Below are 14655 nucleotides of genomic sequence, written 5' to 3'. Positions count from 1 at the left end.
AGTAGCTTGTGTCCAGTACTTGTGAATGTTAAGTCGCCTGTTTACTTTCTCTTCCTTCTACCTGCATCAGAAACTCATGGCCAGTGTTTGCTATGTAAGCATCGTAGCCAGCCGTCAGATGTGTTAGATACGTATTTCTTTTCACAGAGAAACTTGGCAAAATATGTTCCACACTGATGAATATTCATGTACAGACACGAATATATTTCTGTGACTTTGATTTGTCGGTATCACATAAGCATTGTCAGGAAGTTGTTCAGAACTGCTGGTCTTTTATGACAGCAGTGGGCCTCTTGTCCTAACAAGCATACTGAAATGATGCTTCCTTGGGTAAATTACACTGGCAGATAAGGAATCTTTTTCATAGTGATAACCTGCTCAATCAAGTAAACTCACTTGACTCCTAATTTGTAATTTCTTAGTTCTTAATGAAAGGATTGGAGTGACTTAGGCATTAAATGTGCCATAAATGGTCTCTATTGAACAGAGTGTTTACAGCTGTTTTTACTTTCAATATTTGATTTCTCTTTTCCAGAAGTAAGCACATTGAAGGATCTTTTTGGCCTTGCTAGCAATGGTATGTTTCCCTGTTTTGTTTGTTTCTAATGGTGTGCACCTGCTATGTCACAGAAGACATTTTTAATCTACGCACACACATATCACATTTCTAAAAAAAATAATATTCCTTGTCTACAGAACATGACGTGTCCATGGCAAAGTATAGCAGGTTACCGAAAAGGAAGGAAAATGAAAAGGTAATGAATGTGAAAGGGAAAAGGAAAAGTTTTCATCAGCTGTTCTGTCGCCATCATTATTCACTTGCGAACATTGGAGAGTTCATCAGTTAAATTCACAGTAGCTCAAGAATACTTGTGATTTTGTTTCCAAGCAGACGCAAAGCTTTGAAATATCAATTCAGCAAAGTTTTACCTGTTTTCTCCAAGTCAGGCAAGTGATTGAGTACCGTGCTGAACTAGAGCCCTTCAGATCCAGGGGAGCTCTTCAGACAGGCAATCCAAATGGCTGTAAATAGATTTCTATAGGTGTACTGTTGTGCAGGTGATGCGGTGGTGCTGTATCGCTGGGTACAATTCATTGTGAACTGTCATGAAGCCTTGTGTCTGCTGTTCATAAAGCATTCCACTTTCTCACATCTACCTCCCTGCTAAATTTCTCTGTATGGATTGTCGTACCTCTTACAGTACACATAACTAAGTTGGTGGGATTGTTTTACATTTCTTCTTCTTTGCCCACTGGATCTCTGTTCCAAAATATATCCCTGTCTGCCCAAAAGTATGTTATTGGCTCCATCCTAAGAGTGCATCAGTCCTACAGGGTGATCCGCTAAAGGAGATGCATTACAGAACAGAATACGGTATAGCGTATCATGAATTGTTCATTGCTGACTTCCGCATTTGGAGGGTGTTGATGTGATCTCAGCTGCAAATACATTTCTTGCACCAAGATCAGATTCAAAATTTTAGTTGTGATAGTGATGTAGTTTATGGTCACAGGGACTCCCCACATGCTTAAGTATCTTGCCAGAGAAAGGCTTGAGGTACTTGCTTTGGTCATTGGATTTGCTATTGTAGTTTTTCATCATTCATTTTAATGTGGAAGAGTTCTGTAATTAGAGCTGTTTAAAGATACCTTGAAAGTAGTGAGTAGATGTCTGCATATGCACAGTAACACTTTGTCAACCTCTTATATGAATTTTTATTCAGCTTAAGGCAGAGGTGGCAAAAGAAGTGGCAAATGCAAGAAGAAAGCAGCATCTTTCATCTCTGCAATATTACTGTGCCCTTAATGCTCTGCAGTACAGGAAGAGAGTGGCAATGATGGAACCTATGCTAGGATATACACGAGGACAGGTATGAACAGTGACGTGTCTGTATCACTTTGACGTGTGCCTGAGAAAAGTAAAAGAACATCTCTCTGGGGTTTTTTTGAGGTTTGTTTTTTTTTTTTTTTTTTTTTTTTTTTTTTTTTTTTTTTTTTTTTTTTTTTTTTTTTTTTTTGAGAACTGGCAAATGATAAAGGGGGGTGGGGGAGAACTTCTGTTCAGCTTGTTCAGCTTGTCTACTTTCTACAACTGATTTTGTTTGCAACAGTTAGTCGAACATTTAGATATTCAAGAAAGGCAACAATGAAAAAAAAAAAGCTATACACTTATATACAAAGAACTTCTGTTCAGCTTGTTCAGCTTGTCTACTTTCTACAACTGATTTTGTTTGCAACAGTTAGTCGAACATTTAGATATTCAAGAAAGGCAACAATGAAAAAAAAAAAAGCTATACACTTATATACAAAGTCAGCCAGGGGTTAATTTTTTTTTGCAGCTAAGCTATCAGTACAGCAGCATTTACTTACACTGTTTACTCTGTCTGCACAAACTCTCCTATGTAGCAGTTCCCTTCCTGGCACATAATGTTCAGCATACTGATGAGGAGCGTGCACGACAGGGAACAGAGCATGCACTGGAGAAGTGGAAGGACAGAACAGTAGAGTGGATTGAACATAAGGCTGGCAAATCCTCTTTCTCGTCTTTATTCTGCTAGCAGTTTGACAGAGCATTTCTCAAGTCTGTAAAATGCGGTAATAATACTGATACTCTGACTCTCCAGGATGTCAGGAGGATCAGCAAACTAGTATTTTCACAGCTCTTGATTCTCATTACCACACGTTTTAAGGGACTGTTGCGCTTTGACATGATGAAAGAAAGCATTGGGAAAATGAGAACTGGGCTGTGAAAACAGAAAAAAATAGATGCAGTGCTGTTTGAGGTCGTCACCTCTGTTGTCCTGTGTCTTTTGCAGATCATGTGCCCCATATAAAATAGGTAATAAATGAGAATTCAGTCACTTTCCCCACCACAGGAGCTTCTCTGCTGTAATTGTACTAAGTGAACAAATTGCATTGTTTTTTTTTACTGGAAGCCAAACAGAACTTTATTTCCCTGCATTTTATCTGGCAAAACTGCCGTATCTTGGTGCTTTATACAGGAAAGTCTTAGATTGTCATGGGAATGGCTGAGTAGCTAGAAGCCACTTCATAATGATGTTTAAGTACTTTGAACTGCCCTTCATCCTGAGTGTATATTTTCTTTATTAATTACTTAAAGTGTGTCTCATATTTCATGTTTCCAACAAATGAGCATGCCATAAGGAATTTCTGGAAGCAGCAGTGGCTAATGCAGGGTTTATTTGACTGAAAACTGATTTCAACAGCTAAGCTAGGCATGTCAGTCTATCATCAGTGGAATTTAAAGATCTCCCCTCCTGAAGCAGGCTTCTGAAATAGAATAGGTGAATCATTTTTTAAGAGAGTGTGCTTTCTCCCCTTTGTCTGTAAAGGGAGGCTGTGGTCAATAACATGGCTGCAGAAATCTGAGTTACAGGTAAGAGAAATCCCAGGTTAAGAAAAAGGAGGGGAATCATGAGTAAAATTGGACAAAATAGCTAAAAGCCAAGAATTTGCTTTTATGTCTCTTTCCGGAGTAGTTCACTGAATTTTTTTTTTTTTTGAAGAGGCTGATTTAATTGTGCACAAACACTATCTGTGTCCATGCTTCACACAGTTGCCAGTAGGTCCTAATGATGACTGTGTGCTCCATAGCAGATAATCCAAAGTCAAGTCTACGTTGAGTGCTTAGCTGCTGTTGCATGCCTGCTGAGCCATACTAGCTAAGTGAATTCATCTTCTGTCACAAAATGTGCACTTTGGCCTTAGTGGCTTTTTTTAGTTCCTTCAGTAGAGCAAAATCCATGGTAAAGCTGTAGTTGATATAACTGATTGCCCTGGAGGCTTCTGCCAGCACAGCTACACTTCATTGCTTTCCTGACTGGCTTTGCCATAGCAGTTTAAAAATTTCCGGGTTGGAGATGGTTGTACTACTAATTCCAATAGATGATTTGTGTCCCATTCCTTTTGATATGGTGGCATCGCATGCAGTGGCTTGTAGCACCGCTAGACCCAATTCTGCACAATGCTAGAGTGGGAGAAGGCTACCTGTTCCCATATTTCAGTCATCTAGCAAGTTTGTTGGAAACAGACCTGTCAGCAGCCAGTAGCTTGTGTGTGTGTAAAAGGGTGGAAAGCTGCACAAGTGGGAAATACAGAGGAAGGCAACACAGCTGTTTTAACCGTGCATTCCGTTGTCAGCCTAGAATATATGATAATGGCATCACTGTTAACACAGTCCCTACAATCTGTTACTTGTCTGCCAAAGCCAAGATAACTTCCAGTGTGCTTTCTTTTTTTCTTTTCTTCCCCCCAGATCAACTTTTTTAAGAAAGGAGCAGAGATGTTTTCCAAAAGAATGGACAGCTTTTTGTCATCTGTTTCAGACATGGTTCAAAGGTAATGCCATACTTTTTTTTCCTTTTGTCATTTCATTGAATTCTGAGCAATAGCACTCTAACCTTCAGGACATAACAGAGCATGCCTGTTTCTTTCTTATGAGAGTACTCCTATGATTGCATTGCTTTGCATATTTTGTTTAAGCCGCAGGTGGAAAGAAGATATGTTTATGCATGTAGAGGAAAGTGCTGTCAGTGCACTGCAGGAAGTATTTTTTACAGCGTAGTTAGAAACTATATACTGTGAAGTGTTCACATGCTTTCTTACATGCCTGTGTCTCTTCGTGGACACAAACATGGAATTTGGGCTTGAATTGGGTTAACAGAATTAATGCAATAGAGCTAAAGTGCATTCTGAATTAGAGATATTTCTACTTGCTAGGTCTTTTGTAATAATACTGCAACAAAGATACATTAACCTCTCAGAAAAGGCTTTCGGGCTTGTAGTGTTTGATGATATAGCTACGCAAGGCAAACAAAACTCCTCACCCTAAGGAACGTGTTAATTGCATTCAGTATAGGCTGTGTCAGTCCACTGAGTTGAACCTGCTTTGGCTAAGTTCTTATTTCAATAAACTGCCCCACTTTTGCACTCCTAATTTTGTGATTAATTTTTCTTACACCGTACCACCCTACCCGCCCCAGCCCATCCTCTACTTGTAGAAGATTGACATTTTCTTTATAATTAAATCCCTGTAAAGCAAACTTTACATTTAAAATGTTATTGTATTAGAGAGAACATTAGTAATTTCTTTTAAGTCATCTGGAACACTAGACTAAGTCCTCCACTTCATTGCTTCATGCCTTTCATAGCAGACTGTAGCCAAATCATTACTTACTCTGACTCTGGCATTTTAAATAATGTAGACTTGTTAATTTGAGAACTGCGTCATAAGTAATTGCCCTGTGTAGTAGATTCTTTCACTAGATGGTTATTTACTTCCTGTACCTTTATACTTGCATATATACCTTTTCACACTCACTTTGGAAATAAATCCCTCTATGGTCCACATAGCATTTGGACAGACTGGAGGACAGGTTTTTAAAGTTGCTTGAAATAATGCCTGTATTTAGTAAGACTAGAGCATCCTGTTTGTGACTTACAGGCACAGCGAGGATCCTGCCACTGGATCCTCACTGTAGAATAAGCCCTTGTTTTCTAAGGTCTGATTGGATTCAAATTCTGGATAGTACACCTTAGTAAATGGAAGCAAAAATAGGCTGCTCAGTTGTTTTGTCGAGTCTGGTCTTTGTGTTTTAGATGTGTTGCACAGGAATGCTTAAAAGTACAACAAAAATATAACTAAAACAGGATTATGACATCTTTGGAAAAACCAGAAGAGAAGCTTGCAAAATTCTGAACTGGGCAGCTTAGCAATTACTGACACGGGACGTGGTTTCATGACTTAAGATTACACAGACCCTGAAAACCATGCTGCCCACTCCTTTTCTTTACCGCTGGGGATCACAAGGCCTCAGTGAGTCAGGTCTCCTTGCTAATCAAGCTAAAAGCTTTTATTTGTCATATTTGTTTTCTTCCAAAAACAAGCTGATGAGACCCACTGTGTGGCTGCAGAATTTCAGCAGTGGTGTAGTCCTGCGTCTGTTTAGGCTGATTGTGAAACTGAAGTCTTCATATTTAAAAGTATTTTTGTTTGTATGAATATTGCTAACAGTGTGAAAACACATAAGAGAAGACAGATCACTAAAATATTCTCAGTATCCAATTGGTCTAATTGCTACAGACTTCAGAATTGTCAGCTTTTCTCTCCTTTCTGCCTTGGAGATAGGAGAAACACACCTTAGGAAGAGGAATCCCATCTTGGGAACCGTGAAGATGCCAGGGCAGTTTTGTCAGAAGCAATTTGTGGTGTAACAAATAACTGATCAAAAGATTCATTAAAGTAGTACTTAATGTAAAAACTGATAGTGCTGTTCCATTTTATTTCAAAATTGAATTTAAATAATTCTTATTTTTTTTAATGATAATGTTGAAAGTCACTAGCTTGCAAAATAGTCTAATTCAGATCTGATGGTATTACCCAGCCTTTTTAAGAGCTTCTCATATGACTTGGCTACATGGTAAGAGGCACACAGCTGGTTTCGTTTTGTAGTGATGTAGGAGCTTAGGAAGTCACAGCTTTCTAAAGATGCAGAAAAGCTGGAAATAAGCTAACATGAAACAGACTAACACCATGATTCAAGAGTGACTCTTCATCTGGGCAGTCAGATACTGCTTAGTGCTGACTTAAATGCAGAACTGTGTTCCTAGATTACTTCAGCAGTTAGAGGGTGTCACCAACTTCTACCAAAGACAGGGGAGGAGAACAGGGGAAGAATCATACGTGCTTGCCTTGTACTTCTCCACAGGCTTTTTGCCACTGTCAGAGACAGGATAGTGGACTACATGGATCTCTGGTCCTGCTCTGTTCAACATGTGTTTTGTGCTAATGTTCTTCAGAAGGTTCAACCACTTGTGCAAGAAGTAGGAAGAAAATTGCTTATTGCATAGATGCAGGTATTAATGACTTTTAAGGTACGCCATGACAAGTATTCTCATATTCCCACCCCATGACCTTTCCTAGTAGCCTGGATACAGTTAATAACTCCTCAAGTTTGGAACAGTTAATAAAGAAATCAAATATTTGCTAGTATTGTTTCTCTGAAAGTCAAAGAACAGCTGCTGCGCTATGGATCTGAAAAGGTCATCTAGTCCATTCTCCTGCTGAGAGCAGGGTCGGTTGAGTGCTCTGCACTGTGTCCGGTCAAATTTTGAGCATCCCTCTCTGTCTGTCTCTCTTACATGTGGCGCACAAACAGTATCTTGTTACACCTTGCATTCTTTGTCACTCATCCCATCGCTGCACACCTTCAGGAAGGGTCTAGCTCCATCTGTTGTATACCCTTCCATCAGGTAGTTAAGTTAGTAGTAAGATTGCACACCCACCCCACCCCCCGCTTTCATTTCATGAGGCTGAAAAACAATTCTTGCACTTTCTTCTCATGTCACATGTTCTGGCCCTCTAGCTATCTTGGTGGCTCTACACTTGACTTTCTGTCTTCTGTGTGCTGCGGCACTTCTTTCGACCTGTTGGCTATACTCTTGCTTATGTAGCCCATGATGTGACTCCCTTTTTGCTGCAAGAGCATGGTGCCTGGCTCATGTTCAATTTGTCCTCTAGGACCCCCAGCTCTTTTGCCGAAAGTTGGTTTCTATTCAGATGTCTCCCATGATTTAGAGTTGCATGGGGTTATTTCTTCCCAGGCGGGACTTCGTATTTGTCGTTGCTGAACTTCATGAGCTTTCTGTGTGCTCATTCCTGCAGCATGTCAAGGTCTCTCTGACAGCACTCCTCCACTCTACTGTATCTGTCAGTCAGTCTTCCCATTTCGCTGTCATCTGCTCCTATCTGCAGTGTTGTCCAGCTCTTGTTAAAGGCTGTAAGCCTCCATATGGACCCATCAGGAGCAACACTCATAGCTGGGTACCAGTTGGACTTTGTCTCACGGATTACAACTGTTTGAGCTCAGTTCAGCCGTGTTTTCTATAAACCTTGTTGTCAACTTTTCCAGTCTGTATTTCACCAATTTGGCTATAAGGGGTACTATGGGAGACCCTGTGGAAGTTCTTGCTGAACTCAAGTGAAACAGCATCTGCCACTCTTATCTTGTCCACCAGGCTAGTCATTGCATCTCAGAAGGCAATCAGTATGATCAGACATGGTTTACCCTTGGTAAATCTGTGCTGGTGGATCACAGTTGCCGCTTTACCCTCTGTGTGTTTGGAAATGCTGGAGAATTTGCTCTGTAACTTTTGCAGGGACTGAGGTATGGCTGACTGGCTTGTAGTTCCCCAGATTGTTTTTCTTGCCTGTTTGAAAGGCAGGTTGTGACGCTTGCCTTTTGAGTCATTAGGAATGTTCCCTGACTGCAGAGAATTTCTGAAGATTATAGAGACCAGCTCTGCAGGGACATCAGCCAGCTTCCTCAGGACCTCAGTTCTCAGGCACGTAGCCAGACCTTAGATTCACAGAAGGGAAGTACAAACAGACAGTCTAAAACCATTTTCTACTTCCTTGTCACAGATGCACCAGATTGTACTTGCAGGTGACACTGAGATCTAAGTACTTTTATCTATTTATCTAACAGGGTTTTTAAAAATTATTGTATTAATTTCAAAATGTCAGGCCTTTAGTTGACTTGTATATTGATGTATATTCATTGGAAGGGTCTACAAGTGAAACACAGACTTACTTATCGGTGTGATGGGACTCTCAAATAGTCTGTGGGGACCTCTGAAAATTGACTCCCGATGATTGTCTGACAGTTGAGCTGGAAAAAAAAAATGATGTTGGTATTTCACTGGCGTGTGATGATGACTCTTACCTCTCTGCTTGCTTGTTCCAGTAAAATGGCTGCTCCGTTTCCCCCTTTATGCCAAATATGTCTTACAGGAGGATTATGAATACATAGATACTTGATACTGCAGAATATATCTGTATAATGCTTCGAAGTGGCAATGAATTACCACTTTGAGTTAAATTTCAGCAAACTGGATTTCTACAGAGCGGTTAAAAAAGAGGCTAGTTTTGCCAGCCTGCACCAAGGATGTTTTCTGAATCACACCGAAGCAGAAGGCAGTATTATAAACAAAAATTAAAACTAAAGTGAGTCTTGGGCTATAGATTTTGGTTTTATATTGTTTTGAATTCATGGAAAACTTACTGTTGAAAATCAGGAAATGCGGGAATTCTGCATTCCTACACAGTTGCAGGAATTAGACAAAGTTGTGTGAAAGCCAGGAAAACCAACAGTAAAGCCTACTTTGAGCTGTGCCGCTGTACTGGGGCCACGTTTATGTATCTTCGTCATACAATCATTGCTTTTAGAAGCCATCTCTCTCAAAAAGTAAACTTAACTCTTCATTCTTAACACTTCAGCATTTCTTATGTGCTCATTTCAGTCTTACAAAACCATGTCACAGTTCTGTTCATAATTCCTCTGTACTGTTTGGGGAAAAAAGGTAACTCCGTCTATACAAATTACAAAAAAGAAGGCACAGCTACTGTGTGAGACATTCTGAGAGCAGTAACATGTTTAGGCTGAGCTTTCAAACCAACGAGCAAGGGGAGATCCTGGTTGCGCTTTTGCTACCAGCCTGCCAAACACTGACATATTTTCATTAAACACTGTTAATACCTTCAGAGCATAGGCATCTTGTCTCTCTGGGATCAGATAACATTTGCTGGGAGTAGTTCCCTATTGCATGCCTCTTCCTTCCATTCTTTTCTAGCTGTACTGATTTATCTACTCCTTAGGGAAACCCTTGGACAATGTAGTCTTACGTTTTATTTCCTGTATCTGTGTTCTACTCTCCAGTATAATCTCAACTGATATTTTTGTTCATCTTAGCTTGCAGATGTTAGCTATACTGTGATGTAAATTGACTAATGATGGCTTTGGGTTTCTTGTGCTGTTTCGGGTTTTTTTCCCAGCATACAGGGAGAGCTGGAAGCTGAAGCTGAAAAAATGAGGATATCCCAGCAGGACTTAATTGCAGTTAATGAAGCTGTTTACACTCCAGATTCTGATGTAACTTCACCTTCTATCAATAGAAATCTCATCCAGAAGGCTGGCTACCTTAATCTTAGAAAGTAAGAAGACTGTTGCTACCCGATGGTTTGTTTCGTTGCTGACTAGTTGCTACATTTTAATTATTTCTTTTTAGGTCAAAAAGACTCCTCAGGTAATGATGTTTGAGGCTCCTGAATCACTGTTGTAGCTGTACTCTGCAGCTCCTAACTTGGAAATGTGTTTGAGAAGCTTAAACCAAATTTAGAGGCATTTGAGACTCTCCTCCTGAAAACAGAAATTTACTTCTGTTTGAGTTCACCTCCAGGAGTGATTTCCTGCATTCAGGTGGCTAAAAATTAGAAACTTGATGGGGCTGAGTTCAGATTGTTCCTATTTCTTAGGCTAATGAAGACATAGTGTTCACAGAAATAGTCAGTTATATTTTGTAATTAATACATGTTGACATGAATTACTTCCTTTACATAAAAAAGCTTTATGGACAATGCAAGTGCATAACTGATACCATATGTAGAGTTACCTCTGCAGGTTTTCCAAATAAAATCTTCCATCAGCTTCCACAGGAGCTATGTATATATTGCTGGCATATTAACCCTGTTCATGTGATTCATTAAATATCAGCTTATGTCTATTTGACTAGTAAATACTTTTGTGAGCAGACAGTTACTAATTCCTTGTAGCATTCTAAGAGCTGGATTACGATATATAATAGGACTCCATAGCTAGGGAGGAGATAGACTCTGAGATACTACTTTCAGAAGATAATTTTTTTAACAATGATTCTTAGTGCTGAAATTGCTCATGCTGCTCTTCAGCTTGCAAATACGTTTTATTTAATCCATCTTAATAGTATTTAATGTCAGTTAACTCAACACCAATAATTATTTTATTCCTTAACTAGGAGATACTGCAGAGAATGTTTTTGACTTGGGATATTTGGAATTAGTTTAATTCTTCAGCTTTCAGTAATGATTAGTCTCTGCTAGGAATAGGTGCTGCTTTTACTTCTTCACAGAGACTCATCATAAATAAAACTCCAGGGTCAAACATAAAGTTCAAGTAAGCATCAGGGTACGTTTGCAGTTTCATATATATATATGTTTGGAGTAGTTTCTAAATAGTGATGAGTCTTTATCACTGCATCTCCTCTTCAGTAAAACAGGTCTGGTGACTACAACTTGGGAAAGACTGTATTTCTTCACTCAAGGCGGCAACTTGATGTGTCAGCCAAGGGGAGCAGTAGCTGGTGGATTGATTCAGGACCTGGACAACTGCTCTGTTATGGCTGTAGACTGTGAAGACAGAAGATACTGCTTTCAGATCACTACTCCTACAGGCAAAGCGTATGAGACAGGTTTTATCTGAGGACAACCAGTCACACCTACCCCTTCAGATGCTGTTTCAAGTAAAACATGTTTGCTCTAATAGTGATAAAATAGTAATTCTGGGTTTCCAGAAGGGTGTTGCCATATTGAAAGCATGTTCCCTCCCATCCTCCCCCACAACTGCTTGAACAGCACATGCAGTATCCTTCAGCTGCAGCTTATTCATGATTTTTGTTCCTTTGATGGTTAATAGATACAAAGCTGACCTGGAGTCAGACAGTCCTGGTGTCCACTGTTAGCACTGATACATTATGTTTATATTTTAGGGGTATAACCCTTCAAGCAGAAAGCAGGAAAGAGTACGAGGAGGTAAAAATATTTTCTTGATTTTGTTATTCTTGTATACAAGTGAGCTTGGAGAGTTCAATTTCATTTTTCCCTTCCAGTGGATATGTGCCATTAACAACATCTCCAGGCAGATCTATCTCACTGACAATCCAGAGGTGAGAGCTTGTTCCCATGTGTTAGCTCATTCCTTCCAACTTGCTTTCCCCTTGTTCTTTACGTGGAAGTGTAAAATACGTGTGTAAAAGACCTCTTTGCTCTTGTTTTCTTAGGCAGCTGCAATCAAGTTAAATCAGACAGCCCTACAAGCAGTGACTCCCATTACCTGCTTTGGGAAGAAACATGAAGTTCACCACCCCAGGTAACGTTCTCGCTTGCATGGTCTGTGTGCTTACTCGTGCTCTTTTTACAGGGTAACAGTCAACCCAAGAGAAAGCCTTGTCTAGGCCCTGGCTTTACAAGCCTGTGCATTCCATCTGCTTCTGATGTTTCCTCCTTGAAAGCCATAAGAGATGCCAATTGTTAAGGGTAGTGCTTATTGCTCCACATCACAGCGTTTCAGCTCCTTGGGATTTTGCTGTGTCTGCAGAAACAAACACAACGCTTTACTTAAGTGCTTTGCTGTAAGGGAGTGACTTGTAATGTGGGAAATGCAGCAGAGTCCCCAGTTTACACTGAAGAAAGTATATTCTTGCATATTACCTCTAGCAGTTCCTGTCAGTCTGCACAGGAATACACCTTACACAGCTGTCAGAATAATTACTGTTGTTCTCTTGTGCTCACTCAGGTCAATCGATAAAGCCCCTCTCCTTCAAAAATTGTCAGTAATGCTCTAGGATTTGCTTATATTCAAAAATATGTATATATAGCGTGTCATTTCTTTGTGTCCACGTGATCCTGGCATCTTGCTCAGTGGGAATTCTTCAGACTTCATCATCAGAGTTGGCTTTTGAGCCCAGTGCTGGACTGAAATCCTGCTTTCAGAAAACAGTGTGATAAAATAGGGCAAGTTTGTGTCACACTGACTTCAACATGAAGAGACTCCTCTGCAAGTTTGTCAGAAAATCGTAAATTTTTCCTCAGATATTACTTGTAGAAATTCAAACCTTTCCCAGTTCTTCTGCCTCTCAGGCCAGTGCCTCTGCTGTGATTTACGGTTCCTTGCATTAAGATTGCTTACAGATACCAGAGATTCCCTATAGCCATGGAGGAATGCCAGTCAATTTTTCTAATTTTATTCACAGTATAGTTGTTTCACTTTGATTACAGATTTATAAATAGGAGAGTATTGCCCTCTGCTTCACTAGGCAAAGGAAATAGCTGTTTCATTGACAACTAATCTCCCAAGTTCCTTTTACATCAGAGAACTTTCTAGAAATAGAAGGATGCTGCTAGTAAGCCCAGTGTACCATATGTAGCCATGTGACCAGTTACAACTTTTGTGGCTGTGAGAAAATTAGCTTTTCACTCCCTTTGAGGGGAAGTGCAGGAAGAAATCTGACCTGGTGTGCAACACCACTTCGTAACTATCACACTGTAACAAGCCTGTGGCCAGCTAAGGTCTGCAGCAGCCATCGGGGTTGCTGTTGACGCCGGTGGACACAAGTCCCAGTCCCCGCCATTTGAACCAGTCATGAGGCTGTAGAAGTGGCCGCTACAGCACAGGGAGGGAAGCAGCAACCTGCTGCTGAACATGTGCCCACGCTCAGGGCTGATCTGCAGTCGGGATTAATACACCCGCTTTTACTTTTCTCCTAAATAATTAATTCTAAGTACAACAAATAAAACAGATTTTATTACTGTCCTCAGTAACAGGTAAATAGGAAAATATTCTTATTTACGTTTATGTGTAGTGGTTCAATCCCATTTTGGATTCTTGAATTATCTTGTCTGCCTTCCAAAGAAGATAGGGTGTCATTGATTGAAACATTTCTTTCTTTTCCATTTTCACTTTAGCCAGAATTTAAAGAGTATAGAAAATGATAAAGTAATTCCCAGTGAATCAGCTGGCACTCAAGACTCCACACAGCTCATTGCTCCTGGAACACCGATTCAGTTTGATATCGTACTGCCTGCCATGGAATTCCTGGACCAGAACAGAGGTGGCAGGTATGGCCAGAGACAGTGAGCAGCCACTTTAACGGGGTGATTTCAGGGGAGAGGACTGAGTATCACAGCATGTATGTGTGGTGACCAGAATCTGTAATTAGGAGTTTTTATTCTTTCTTCGTAGGCGTGCAAACCCATTTGGGGAATCTGAAGACAGCAGCAAAGATGAGGAGGAAGGTCAGTGCTTAATTTTTCCAGATAAAATTATTCAGGATTTTAGGCCTAATTCAGCTGTCATCTATCCACTCTCTCTTGATGAAAGCCCCTGACGCCACGGAGCAGCAGTAACAGATCCACAGTACAGTTGAGGGTAGTTACCTTTCAGAAGCCGGTCTTTGCAATATTGCTACCTGTGAAAACAAACAACTTTTTCCTGGACAATCCAATCTCTATTCCGAATAGGGCTTATTTCAAATGTTTAAAGACAAAAAGATTTGGTTTCTTGCTTTGTGGATTTTTTTTTTTTGTTACAGTAGTTGTTGACTTCTTTCTTTAGATAGGGTTTGACGGGACTGTATTAATTCTGCTCAAGTGAGGCTGCATAGTAGCCATTTCTTACCAACGTGTACTCTGAAATCCACAGTCTGAATCTCAGAGAGGCCCAGGATATAGCTAGCAGCAGCAGCATGTCTCTCCCAGCAAAGGGATGTTTCTTACTGCTGCCCCCTTTTCCTCCTCCCAGTGACATGCCAGTAAAAGTCAGTAGTTCTGACCATCCTCTGCAGCACGTGGGGCTCAGACCCTGGCTGTTCTCTTCCTCTGTGCCAGTTACAAGTGCTGCTGGAACACACAGCCCCTGTCAGAAAACTACCCGCAGAACCAAAGCAAAACCTGCTGATGTGGACACTCCCACGTGCTGTCCCACTGCAAGACAGGGTGGTTGGACGCTGCCTGACGCAGAGTGGCTGTGGTGAAGCAGGCACCTC

General features: G+C 40.5%; 1 protein-coding gene across 1 annotated transcript in view; it reads left to right on the top strand.

Annotated features, from left to right (window-relative positions):
- APPL2 (adaptor protein, phosphotyrosine interaction, PH domain and leucine zipper containing 2) overlaps positions 1–14655 on the top strand; it is a 33108-nt gene that overhangs the window by 14998 nt on the left and 3455 nt on the right. The window contains exons 6-16 of the mRNA XM_010136975.1: positions 536–577; positions 697–755; positions 1725–1871; positions 4277–4359; positions 9854–10012; positions 11105–11293; positions 11602–11644; positions 11722–11778; positions 11893–11981; positions 13577–13729; positions 13854–13906. Coding sequence (XP_010135277.1) covers positions 536–577; positions 697–755; positions 1725–1871; positions 4277–4359; positions 9854–10012; positions 11105–11293; positions 11602–11644; positions 11722–11778; positions 11893–11981; positions 13577–13729; positions 13854–13906 — 1074 coding nt within the window. The remainder of the gene's footprint in view (positions 1–535; positions 578–696; positions 756–1724; positions 1872–4276; positions 4360–9853; positions 10013–11104; positions 11294–11601; positions 11645–11721; positions 11779–11892; positions 11982–13576; positions 13730–13853; positions 13907–14655) is intronic.

This window comes from Buceros rhinoceros, unplaced genomic scaffold, assembly GCF_000710305.1.
Source record: "Buceros rhinoceros silvestris isolate BGI_N320 unplaced genomic scaffold, ASM71030v1 scaffold10570, whole genome shotgun sequence".
Classification (NCBI taxonomy): Eukaryota; Metazoa; Chordata; class Aves; order Bucerotiformes; family Bucerotidae; genus Buceros; species Buceros rhinoceros.
This window is presented reverse-complemented; position numbering and strand designations above follow the sequence as displayed.